This window comes from Stegostoma tigrinum, chromosome 46 (assembly GCF_030684315.1).
Source record: "Stegostoma tigrinum isolate sSteTig4 chromosome 46, sSteTig4.hap1, whole genome shotgun sequence".
NCBI classification, from domain to species: Eukaryota; Metazoa; Chordata; class Chondrichthyes; order Orectolobiformes; family Stegostomatidae; genus Stegostoma; species Stegostoma tigrinum.
Window position 1 is genome coordinate 8,910,408 of NC_081399.1, and position 12,500 is coordinate 8,922,907.

Consider the following 12,500-nt stretch of genomic DNA (forward strand, 5'->3'; position numbering starts at 1 on the left):
ACTCTGTATCTAACCCCGTGCTGTCCCTGTCCCCGGGAGTGTTTGATGGGGGGACAGTGTAGAGGGAGCTTTACTCTGTATCTAACCCCGTGCTGTCCCTGTCCCCGGGAGTGTTTGATGGGGGGACAGTGTAGAGGGAGCTTTACTCTGTACCTAACCCCGTGCTGTCCCTGTCCCTGGGTGTGTCCTATGGGGGGACAGTGTAGAGGGAGCTTTACTCTGCATCTAACACCATGCTGTCCCTGTCCTGGGAGTGTTTGATGGGGGGACGGTGTAGAGGAAGCTTCACTCTGCATCTAACCCCGAGCTGTTCCTGCGAGTGTCTGACGGGGGTACAGTGTAGAGGAGGCTTTACCCTGTATCTAACCCCGTGCTGTCCCTGTCCCCGGGAGTGTTTGATGGGGGGAACGGTGTAGAGGGAGCTTCACTCTGCATCTAACCCCGAGCTGTTCCTGCGAGTGTCTGACGGGGGGACAGTGTAGAGGAAGCTTTACCCTGTATCTATCCCCGTGCTGTCCCCGGTCGTAGAGACTCACAACTTGATCCACTTTGGTCGTGTCGGGGCTCATGATGCTCCACTCGACGTCCAACGCCCCGAGGTCGGTCGCCTCCACCTGGTACTGGCACCCGATGTCCGCGCTCTCACCTTCTGCGACGTGGAGAGTCTGGGGCCCCGTCGAGGTGATCCTCAGCGCACAGCCGAGACCTGGAGGGTATATTGGGGGGCGGGGGGTCAGTCCACAGCCTGTTCGCGTTCACCAGTCAACCCACAGTGCCCCCTCCCCATTTACACACACCGGGCAGCCTGTTCCCCTATCGGAGGGGGATTAACCCCCTCACACACACCCTCCCCATTTACACACACCGGGCAGTCTGTTCCCCTATCGGAGGGGGATTAACCCCCTCACACACCCCCTCCCCATTTACACACACCGGGCAGCCTGTTCCCCTATCGGAGGGGGATTAACCCCCTCACACACCCCCTCCCCATTTACACACACCGGGCAGTCTGTTCCCCTATCGGAGGGGGATTAACTCCCTCACACACCCCCTCCCCATTTACACACACCGGGCAGTCTGTTCCCCTATCGGAGTTGGATTAACCCCCTCACACACCCCCTCCCCATTTACACACACCGGGCCGTCTGTTCCCCTATCGGAGGGGGATGAACCCCCTCACACACCCCCTCCCCATTTACACACACCGGGCAGTCTGTTCCCCTGTGGGAGGGGGATTAACCTCCTCACACACCCCCTCCCCATTTACACACACCGGGCCGTCTGTTCCCCTATCGGAGGGGGATGAACCCCCTCACACACCCCCTCCCCATTTACACACACCGGGCCGTCTGTTCCCCTATCGGAGTTGGATTAACCCCCTCACACACCCCCTCCCCATTTACACACACCGGGCCGTCTGTTCCCCCATCGGAGGGGGATTAACCCCCTCACACACCCCCTCCCCATTTACACACACCGGGCAGTCTGTTCCCCTATCGGAGGGGGATTAACCCTCTCACCCACCCCCTCCCCATTTACACACACCGGGCAGTCTGTTCCCCTATCAGAGGGGGATTAACCCCCTCACACACCCCCTCCCCATTTACACACACCGGGCAGTCTGTTCCCCTATCGGAGGGGGATTAACCCCCTCACACACCCCCTCCCCATTTACACACACCGGGCCGTCTGTTCCCCTATCGGAGGGGGATGAACCCCCTCACACACCCCCTCCCCATTTACACACACCGGGCAGTCTGTTCCCCTGTGGGAGGGGGATTAACCCCCTCACATACCCCCTCCCCATTTACACACACCGGGCAGTCTGTTCCCCCATCGGAGGGGGATTAACCCCCTCACACACCCCCTCCCCATTTACACACACCGGGCAGTCTGTTCCCCTATCGGAGGGGGATTAACCCTCTCACACACCCCCTCCCCATTTACACACACCGGGCAGTCTGTTCCCCCATCGGAGGGGGATTAACCCTCTCACCCACCCCCTCCCCATTTACACACACCGGGCAGTCTGTTCCCCTATCGGAGGGGGATTAACCCCCTCACACACCCCCTCCCCATTTACACACACCGGGCAGTCTGTTCCCCTGTGGGAGGGGGATTAACCCTGTCAGTGTGGTGTATGTGCTGTTTCGGCGGCCTGTCTCCCACTGTAAATCTGGCTCCCATCTCCGTGACATCAGACTGAAATGCTGCCAAGCCAGTTGTACATGAAACTGAGATTTGGCGAAGAGGGAGGTGTGTTCGCGCCGACACCTGTCTTTATCTGATAAACAAAGCATTCCTAAAAGTGACAGTAAGTCTTCTTGTTTGTCAGAGAATCTCAGTCCCTTTGCCTGCCCGAGAATCTATATCCGTGTCTATTTCAATATCCTGGGATATCACCCTCTGTCTATTTCACTATCGCAGGAATCACGCTCTGTCCATTTCGCTATCCTGGGACATCACTCTCTGTCCATTTCGCTTTGCAGGGATATAACCCTCTGTCCATTTCGTCAACCCGGCATCTTACTCCCTGTCCCTTGAAATTTCTGGGATCTCCAGTCTCTCCCTTTAGCGTTTCTCGGATCCTACTCCTTGTGCCTTTCACTCTCCTGGGATCTCGTTCCTGGTCAGGCTTCCTGCTCCTGTCCCCATCTGTGTTCTCGCTCCCTGTAACTTTTTCAATCCCGAAATCCCACTCCCACACCCTTTAAGTAACCTGGGATTGTGCTCTCTGTCCTTTTAGCTATCCTGGAATCTTCCCCCTCTGACTATCCTGGAATCCCATTCCCTGCCCCTCTAACTATCCCGGGATCCCACTCTCTGCCCCTGTAACTGTCCCGGGATCCCTCTCTCTGTCCTTCTGACTATCCCGGGATCCCACTCTCTGCCCCTGTAACTGTCCCGGGATCCCTCTCTCTGTCCTTCTGACTATCCCGGGATCCCACTCTCTGCCCCTGTAACTGTCCCGGGATCCCTCTCTCTGTCCTTCTGACTATCCCGGGATCCCACTCTCTGCCCCTGTAACTGTCCTGGGATCCCTCTCTCTGTCCTTCTGACTATCCCGGGATCCCACTCTCTGCCCCTGTAACTGTCCCGGGATCCCTCTCTCTGTCCTTCTGACTATCCCGGGATCCCACTCCCTCTCCCATAAAGTTTTCCGAAATCTCAGTCCCCTCACATCCACCTTTTCCCAGGATCTGTCCGACTTTCCCTGTAACTCTCGCGGGGTCTTGCCTCCTGTCCATTTAACTATTCCGTGATCCCGCACGCTGTCCCTTTAGCAATCCCAGGATCCTGCTCCCCGTCGCGGGAATGACGGCCGGGTCTCACGGTCCGTACCCTTTAACTATCCAGGGACCCCATACAGAGTTCCTCTGACTGTCCCAGCAGCTCTCGTAAAGTTCCTTTCACCGACGATCCTTTCACATTCAATCCATCCCCCAGCAGAAATTCATCTCCAACATACCGGGGCTGGCGGGGGGAGGTTAGAGCTACAGGGAGAGGCTGGGGCTAGTTTCTCTGGAAGGTCGGAGGCTGAGGGGGGTCACCTTATAGGGTTTGTAAAATCATGAGGCAGGGGTGGGGCATAGATAATGTGAATAGCAGGGGTCTTTCCCTGAGGACAGGGGCAGTTGAAAATGAAGGGGGGGGCGGGAGAAGGTGGATTTAAAAAGGTGTAGTGGGGGGGGGCAAGCACAGAGAGTGGTTTGTGTGCGGAATGAACTTCCTGAGGGAGTGGTGGGGGATAAAACAGGGCGAGGGCTTGGTGGGATAACGGGGCAGGAGCAGGCGGGTGTCGGGGGTGGGGGGGGGGGGGGTGGTGTTAGTTTGTGATTGACGGACTGGATGGGCCGAAGGGCCTGTCTCCGTACCGCGTGGCTACAACTGACCTGCAATTGTCCAGCTGAGGTAGACCAAGGTGCGGGCACTGGGGAGTTGGCAGACGAAATGGCTGGCAGAAGGTGAAGGGTGGTTCACGCGGGCCATCGCGCTTCTGTTGGCCTCAGTACCACAACGCCGCACTCCGCTCGGTCGGGGGGTGGTTTGGGGTGAGCAGCTCGAGCCGGTGTCGGGAAAGGAGCAGCCCCCCACCCCCGCCCCGGCAACCCCGCAACCCCAGGCTCTGTCTCTCGCCGGGTGACGGTGCTGGCTCCCGTGTGGAAGCAGACTGAAGCAACACTCGTGTTTTCATCGGGACTGCCAGTGGTGGTGAGAACAGGTCCGTCTGCAATCCAGGGCCCGCCCCAGGGCAGGGCCGGCTCGACAGCGAAACGGGCGTGACGCCTTCTGCAGTTTACCAGCCCTGCCCGGTCCCCACCCAAACATCCGCTCCGAAAGATCACCTCCTCTCCCCCTCTTCGGTGCCTGCGCCCTGTACTATCCCACCCTGTGCCCAGAAGGCCGTTGGGGAACAGTGAGGCCATTCGGCCCATTGAGTCTGCCATGCCATTCGATCCTGTCCTCCAACCCCAGGCTCCTGCCTTCTCCTTTGATCCCACGTACCAACCAAGGAGCTACCTACCTCTGCCTTAAATAAACTCCATGACTTGCATCCCCCCCCTCCCCCACAGCCCTCTGTGACAGTGAGATTCACCACCCTCTGGATGAAGAAATTCCCTCTCATCTCATCGTTATCCCTTCACTCTCAGGCTGTGCCCTCTGGTCCCAGTTTCTCCTGCTCGTGGGAGCTTCTCCATGTCCACTCCATCCAGGCCTCTCAGTATCCTGTAAGTTTCAATCAGATCGCCCTCTCATCTTCTAAACTACATCGAGTTTATAGCCAGAGTCCTCAACCATCCCTCATCCGACAAGCTCTTCGTTCCCGGGATCATTCTTACAGATCTCCTCTAGACCCCCTCCAACACCACACATCGTTCCTTAGATACGGGACCCAAAACTGCTCACAATATTCCAGGCGCGGTCTGACCAGACCTTTATAAACCTTCAGTTGTTCATCTCTTGCTCTTGTATTCTAGCCTGTGTGAAATTAATGCTAACGTTGCATTTGCCTTCCTAACTGCTAAGTGAACCTGCATGCTCACCTTGAGAGAATCCTGAACTCGGGCTCCCAGGACCTTCGGATTGCCGAAGCCTACACCTCCGTTCTTCCGATCAGACACTACACTGAACTCCTTCATCCATCTCTTTGCCCACTCTCCCAGCCTGTCCTTCTGCACCTTCCTGAGCACTACCTGTCCCTCCGTCTTATCTCACCCTCCAGCTACACCACCCCACCTGCGCCTTGTGGAAGACCCTCTGCAAATCCAAACAGATCGCAGCTATCAGCACCTCCTTTAGTCCAACTCGCTTGTCATCTCCTCAAAGATTCCTCGTGGATCTCGCCACTGTTTTACCATCCAATTCCAAATATTCCACAATCTCCTCCCTCCTTCACAACGGCCTCTAGCATCTCACCGGCGACCGGGACCTGGCTAACCGGGCCATGCTTTCCTGTCTTCTGCCGCCACCCCAGCAGCGGGGACGGTACATTCGCCATTTTCCAGTCCTCCGGGACCCTCCCTGTCTCTAGCGATTCCTGAAATATCACCATCAACTCTTCTTCAATCTCCCTCGGAGCCTGGAGTCTGCATGGTCCTCCCCTAGCACTTAGCGGCGGCCGGGCTACACTCGCCTCTGACCCCTGACCCTCCTGTTGTCTCCCAAAGTGAAGGCCCTGGAAAAAATATCCATTCACTTCCACAGCCCTTTCTTCGCTCCCACCCACCCCGCCATGGAGACTTTTTCCCCCGACAGCTCCAGCGCCAACTCTTGCCTCTCTCCGACCTTTCCAGATTCCTGAGGAAAAAAGTTCTTGCAATCTTCTTTGCTATCATGCGCTAGCATCCCCTCGCATTTCACCTTCTCCGCACACCCAACCCAAAACAGATGCATTTTTACGTGTCCTCAGGGATGATGGGGACTGCAGATGCTGGAGAATCCCAGATAACAAAGTGTGGAGCTGGATGAACACAGCAGGCCAAGCAACATCTCAGGATGAAGGGTCTAGGCCTGAAACCTCAGCTCCTAAGGTGCTGCTGTGTTCATCCAGCTTCACATTTTATTATCTCGGATTCTCCAGCATCTGCAGTTCCCAATATCTCTCATATTTTTACGTGTCCTCTCCTGGTTTTCAAAGGCTTCCCAAACTTCTGATTTCCCACTAATCTTCACCACATCGTGTCCTTTCCCTTTTCCTTTCGTGATGCCCCCCGATCTCCCGTGTCAGCCATACTGTCTCGTCCTCCCCTTCATCTATTTCTCCTTCCTTGGGATGAATTTTTGCTGCGTTCCCCCTGAATTAGCCCAGCAACTCCTGCCCTCACTGCTCCACCGCTTTCCCCGCTAGGCTCCCCTTCCAAATCAACTCGGGCCGGCGCCTCCCTCATGTCTTTGCGGTCCTCTTCACTCACCTGCAACGCTGCTACATCTGAGCATAGCTTCTCCCTCTGAAACTGCAGGGTCGTGTTACTGTCCCCCCTCCTCCCAGGAGTTCCTCCACCTTGAACACCCCCCCCTCCCCCCCAGATCGACTCTGCCTCAGTCGCACGTCACCGAATACAGATCTGCCTGCTCTCTACTGGTCTGCACCACCAGCTCATCTCTTACACATTCCACGAGTTTCTTTCCTCCCTTCTCAACCTCCTGGTGATTTATTTTCTGTGACACCCCCCGCCCCCCCGACGGACAGCCTGGTCCTGAGTCCCACTCAGAGGCCTGTACGCGGCATCCATCACGGTCTCTCTTCCTTTGTGGCTCCTCATCTCTACCCCCTCACAGATTCTACACTTTCCAACCCCGATTTTAATTTCATGCCTTACTCAGACGGCAGCTCCCACCCCCACCACTGCCTGTCGTTTTGATGGGACGGTGGGATATTTCGCTCCCAGCCCTGATCGCCTTGCAGGCTGGTCTCTGCAAATCCCGCGACGTCGTACCCAGCGATTTTAATCTGCGCCACAAGCTCCTTTGCCTTGTTTCATATTTAATTACAGCTCCCTCAATCTCGTACTGACCGCTCCCCTTTCCCAGAGGTGTCCCCTTCCCAGCTGTGCCTGACGTTCGATTCCTGACCCTTTCCCACTCCTCGTCCTGCAAACTTTAATAATCTCCGCTGGGAACCTCCCCCCCCCCCTCCCCTTTAACTCTTACACAACTCCCGGATTTCTTCCTCCTCTGGGATTGAGTCACTCAGGGACACTTTTCGCTCTCAATTTATTGCTCTGCTTTTCCTCTCAGAAGCAGGAATGAGGTCCACATGTTATTTTCTGCCATTCACCCCCTACTCCATCTCTCTTTATCCCCCCCCTCCCCCAATACTTCATTCTTTCGCTCGCTGCACTTCTTCACTCCCTCCATCACCTCACTCCTCTACCCCGCCACTCGCTTTTCCGCTCCATGCTTCCTTACTCTCCTGTCACTCTCCCTCTCCCCATCCCCATCTCTCCCTGTGGCATTCTATTTCTTCATGCTCCCCCCTTCTCTCTCTCTCTCTCTCTCCCTTCCTCCTCACTCTCTTTTCTCTTCTCTCTCTCTTCCACTCACTTTCTGTCTCTCTCTCTTTCCTCCTCATTTTCTCTCCCTCAACCCCTCCTCTCTATCAGTGTTTCTCTCTTTCACCCACACACTCTGCATTCCCTTTCTCTGTCCACCCTCTCTCCCCTCACTAGCCATCCCTCTCCCTCTCTCTCTATCTCTGACCCCGGCCCCTATTCCCTCTCCCTCTCCCTCGCTCTCTATCTCTGTCCCCCGCCCCATCTCCCTCTCTCTCTCTCTCTCTCTGTCCCCGCCCCATCTCCCTCTCCCGCTCTCTCTCTGTCCCCGCGCCATCTCACTCTCTCTCTCTGTCCCCGCCCCATCTCCCTCTCCCGCTCTCTCTCTGTCCCCAGCCCCATCTATCTCTCTATCTCTGTCCCGCGCCCCATCTCCCTCCCTCTCTCTCTATCTCTGACCCCCGCACCAACTTCCTCTCTCTCCCCCACCCCATCTCCCTCTCTCTCTCTCTCTCTATCTCTGTCCCCCGCCCCGTCTCCCTCTCTCTCTCTGTCTCTTTTCCCCGCCCCATCTCCCTCTATCACTGTCGCCTGCCCCAACTCCCTCTCTCTCTCTCCTTGTCCCCCGCCCCATCTCCCTCTCTCTCTCTATCTGTGTCCACTGCCCCATCTCCCTCTCTCTCTCCTTGTCCCCTGCCCCATCTCCCTCTCCCTCTCTCTCTCTCTCTCTGTCTCCCGCCCCATCTCCCTCTCAGTCTCTCTCTATCTCTGTCCCCTACCCCATCTCCCTCTCTCTCTCTCTGTCTCTGTCCCCCACCCCATCTCCCTCTCCCTCTCTCTCTATCTCTGTCCCCTGCCCCATCTCTCCCTCTCTCTCTGTCCCCCACCCCATCTCCCTCTCCCTCTCTTTCTATCTCTGGTCCCTGCCCGATCTCTCCCTCTCTCTCTGTCCCCCGCATCATCTCCCTCTCTCTCTTTCTCTCTCTGTCCTCCACCCCATCTCCCTCTCTCTCTATCTCTATCCTCCGCACCATCTCTCTCTCTCTCTTTCTCTCTCTGTCCTCCACCCCATCTCCCTCTCTCTCTATCTCTATCCCCCGCACCATCTCTCTCTCTCTCTCTCTATCTCTGTCCCCTGCCCCATCTCCCTCTCTCTATCTCTCTCTGCCCCGCACCATCTCCCTCCCTCTCTATCTCTCTGCCCCGCACCATCTCCCTATCTCTCTCTCTCTCTCTCTCTCTGTCTCTGTCCCCCACACCATCTACCCCCCTCTCTGTCTCTCTCTCTCTGCCCCCCGCCCCATCTCCTCTCTCTCTCTGTCCCCTGCACCATCTCTCTCTCTCTGTCCCCTGCACCATCTCTCTCTCTCTCTGCCCCGCACCATCTCCCTATCTCTCTCTCTCTCTCTCTGTCTCTGTCCCCCACACCATCTACCCCCCTCTCTGTCTCTCTCTCTCTGCCCCCCGCCCCATCTCCTCTCTCTCTGTCCCCTGCACCATCTCTCTCTCTCTCTGTCCCCTGCACCATCTCTCTCTCTCTCTGTCCCCTGCACCATCTCCCTCTCTCTCTCTCTCTATCTCTTGGCCCTGCCGCATCTCCCTCTCTCTCTGTCTCTCTATCTCTGACCCCGCACCATTTCCCTCTCTCTCTATCTCTGTCTCCCACCCTATCTCTCCCTCTCCCTGTTTCCTTCCCCATTTCGTTCCCCATCTCCCCCACCCCCTCCCCCATGACTGGGGCTCTCTCGCTCCCTTTCCCGGGAGACGGTTGGCCAGGAGAGGACTGCCAATCAGGAAGGCAGCTGCTCCGATGCTTAGAAATCCCAGCATTTCTGTGGCAGCCTCGGGATGGCCACAGTCCACTGGATGCTCCGGACCAAATCTCCGGCTGAGGGCAAAAATGGACGTTGCGGTCCCAATCCTCGGAATTTCACGCTGTTCCCGATCACCCACCCACCCCACCCCCCCTCCATCTGTCTCCTGGTCTCTATCACTCCCTCTGTCCACCCGTCTCTATCACTCTATCGCCCTCACCCCATGATGTCTCTCCATCTCGTGGCCACCATCTCTTTCTCTGTCCCCCTTCCCCCGCCCCCAACCTATCTCCATTCCCATTCCCCTTCTCTCCATCACCCTCCCTGCCCCTTCTCTGTGCTTGCCCCCCCCCTCTCTCCAACTCTCGCCTCCCCTTCTCTCCATCTCCACCAACACCCCCCTCCCTTTCTCTTCATCTCCTTCCTCCCCGACTCTCCATCTGTCCATCTACCCCCCCCCCCGCCCCGCCTTCTCTCTCTCTCTCTCTCTCCATCTCCCTACCTCACTCACTCCATGTTCCTCTTCCCCTGGCTTACCCTCTCTCCAAACTCACCTCTCTCCTCATCTGCTCCTCTCTCGCTCTGTTTTCCTCTCCGTCTGCCTCCCACCCACCAACCTCCCAATTACCACCCCTCCCCTGTTTTCCTCCTCTCCCTCTCACCCTTTCCCCCTCTCTTCCTCACCTTCCTTCCCCCTCGGTTTCTCCCTGTTCCCGTCTCTCCTTCCCTTCCATCTCCTTCTCTCTATCTCTTTGTCTCAGCTAGTGTTTCTCTCACCATTTCTTTGCTTCCCCGAACTCTCCCTCAAACAACCTCCCCATCTCTATCACTCTGTCACCACAAAACTCTGTCTAAGTGTCTCTCTGTCCGTCCCTCTCTCCCCTCCAGACTCATTCCCGTTTCTCCTCTTTCACCCGATTCCAATTGCTCTCCACACTCACTCACTATCTCCCCATCACCTCATCCTCCACCCTCTCCTCATAATTGGTGCTGACGCTCCGTCTTCCTCTCTTCCACGCTCCCCTTTATTGACCTCTGCTCCTCCTTACTCTCTCCTCTCCCCAGTTCGCCCTCCACCCCTCCTCTTTCTCTCTCTGTCTCTCGCTCGCTTTCTCTCTCCCCATCTCCCCTGTCTCTGTCCTCACCTCGATCTGGAAGTCTATCCCTGTGAGGCTCCCTCACTCCCGCTCCTCTCCTGCGACACCCACTCTCCGTCGCATCTCACTCCTTGATCTCACCATCTCGTTATCCACCGCTTTCTCGGGAGAAAGCGGGAGACCCTGTTTATTTGGATTTTAGTAAAGCTTTTGACAAAGGTTCTGAACGGCAGACCTCCTAATAATAGATAATAAAGTGTGAAGCTGGATGAACACAGCAGGCCCAGCAGCATCTCAGGAGCACAAAAGCTGACGTTTCGGGCCTAGACCCTTCATCAGTTTTCCTGCTCCTCTGATGCTGCTTGTCCTGCTGTGTTCATCCAACCTCACATTTTATTATCTTGGATTCTCCAGCATCTGCAGTTCCCATTATCTCTGATACTACTTTAGACCTCCTAATAAAGTTAGATCACTTGGGATTCAGGGAGAGCTGGCCAACAAAATTGGCCGCAAGGTAGAGACCGAGGTGTGGGGGGGGGGGGGGGGGGGGGTCGGAGGCGGAGGGTGGCTTTTCGGTCTGGAGGCCCCACGAGCGGCGGTGTTACACAGGAATCAGCACCAGCTCTAGTTTCGTGTGTTATTTATGAAAATGATTTGGTCGAGAACGTAGGAGAGGTCGCTATCGAGTTTGCAGAGGACGCCAAGGGTTAGAGTGGGCAGCGAAGAAGATTGTCTGAGGTTCCTAAGCGATCTCGAGCAATTGGGTCCGGGCGCCGAGGAGCGGCAGAAGGAGTTTAATTCGGATAAATGCGAGGCGTTGCGTTTTGGTAAAACAGAGAAGGACGGGGCTTGTGCAGCTGAAAAGTGGGGTCCCCCTGGGGCGGTGCTGAAGGGCAGAGGGACCTCGGGGGGGGGGGGGGGGCAGAGACATAGTTATTTGCAGTTTGTGTCACAGCGGGGTTAAGAAGGTGTTTGACGCGCTTCCCTTCATTGCCCAGACCTTTTGAGTTGGGGACGTGGGTGAGGTCTCTCCCGGAGGCGCTGTGCCCAGTTTCTGGTCTCCCCGTTACAGGAAGGATGTTATTAAACTGGAGAGGGGCTCGGGAGGGATTTACCAGGATGTTGCCAGGTACAGGGGGGGTTTGAGTTTTCAGGAGAGGCCGGGACTTTTATCGCTGGAGCGTAGGAGGGTGAGGTTATAGCCGTTTATAAAATCATGAGGCGGGTATGGGGTCAGGTGGATGGCAGGGGTTTTTCCCCCAGGGTGGGGGGGTTTCAAAATGAGGGGGGGTGGGGGCATGTTTTTAACGTGAGAGGGGAAAGGGTTCAAACCCCGAGGGGCAATTAATTGACGCACAGAGTGGGCCATGAGCTTCTGGGGGTGTGGGGGCAGTGACAACATTTAAAAGACATTGAGGTAAGTTCACGAGTAGGACAGGGTTCGGAGGGGCATGGGCCGGGAGCGGGCAGGTGGGGACTGGCTTAGTTTGGGGAGGAGGGCCAGCACGGACTGGCTGGGCCGAAGGGTCTGCCTCAGCGCCGCCCGGTCCCATCGACCTCCCGCTGGATCTCATATCTCCCTCCGCTTTCGCCCAGCGACCCCGCGCTCTCACAAGCCCCTCCACCAAAGAGGTCGGTCACAAGTGGCTCAGCGAGCTATTCGTCCAGGAAAAGCCTCACAGTAGGAATGCATGAACTGAGTTGGGGGGTGGGGGGGGGGAGAGACCGGAGGTGGGGAGGGGGGGGGGTGGTGGCGGTGCTGGGGGATGGGTGACGCTGATTGGACAGCCCGTCCCCCCCACCCCCCACCGCCCCGACCCCCGAACCCCTGGGTCACCCAGTGAGGCATCACGCTACAGGGAGAGGGGGGGGGGGGAGAGGGTGAACGAACCTGCCCCCGAAGTAACGGCCACAAAACCCTCAGGAGGAAACACACTCATTGTCACTATCTAACCCAGTGTAGAGGGAGCTTTACCCTGTATCTAACCCCGTGCTGTCCCTGTCCCCGGGAGTGTCCGATGGGGGGACAGTGTAGAGGGAGCTTTACTCTGTATCTAACCCCGTGCTGTCCCTGTCCCCGGGAGTGTCCGATGGGG

The 12,500-nt window shown here is 56.9% G+C and overlaps 1 protein-coding gene across 4 annotated transcripts in view; it reads right to left on the reverse strand.

The window, feature by feature from the left end:
* LOC132207378 (coxsackievirus and adenovirus receptor homolog) overlaps positions 1-6,462 on the reverse strand; it is a 16,339-nt gene extending 9,877 nt beyond the window's left edge. For 2 of the 4 annotated variants that reach the window (XM_059642811.1, XM_059642808.1), the window contains exons 1-2: positions 3,894-4,086; positions 495-706 (exon numbers count right to left, since the gene is read on the reverse strand). In XM_059642811.1, the coding sequence (XP_059498794.1) occupies positions 495-706; positions 3,894-3,990 (309 nt within the window). In that variant the 5' untranslated portion in view covers positions 3,991-4,086. Of the gene's footprint in view, positions 1-494; positions 707-3,893; positions 4,087-6,413 lie in introns of those variants that run through there. The other 2 variants (XM_059642810.1, XM_059642809.1) reach the window with 2 other exon arrangements.
* Positions 6,463-12,500: the final 6,038 nt, after the last annotated feature.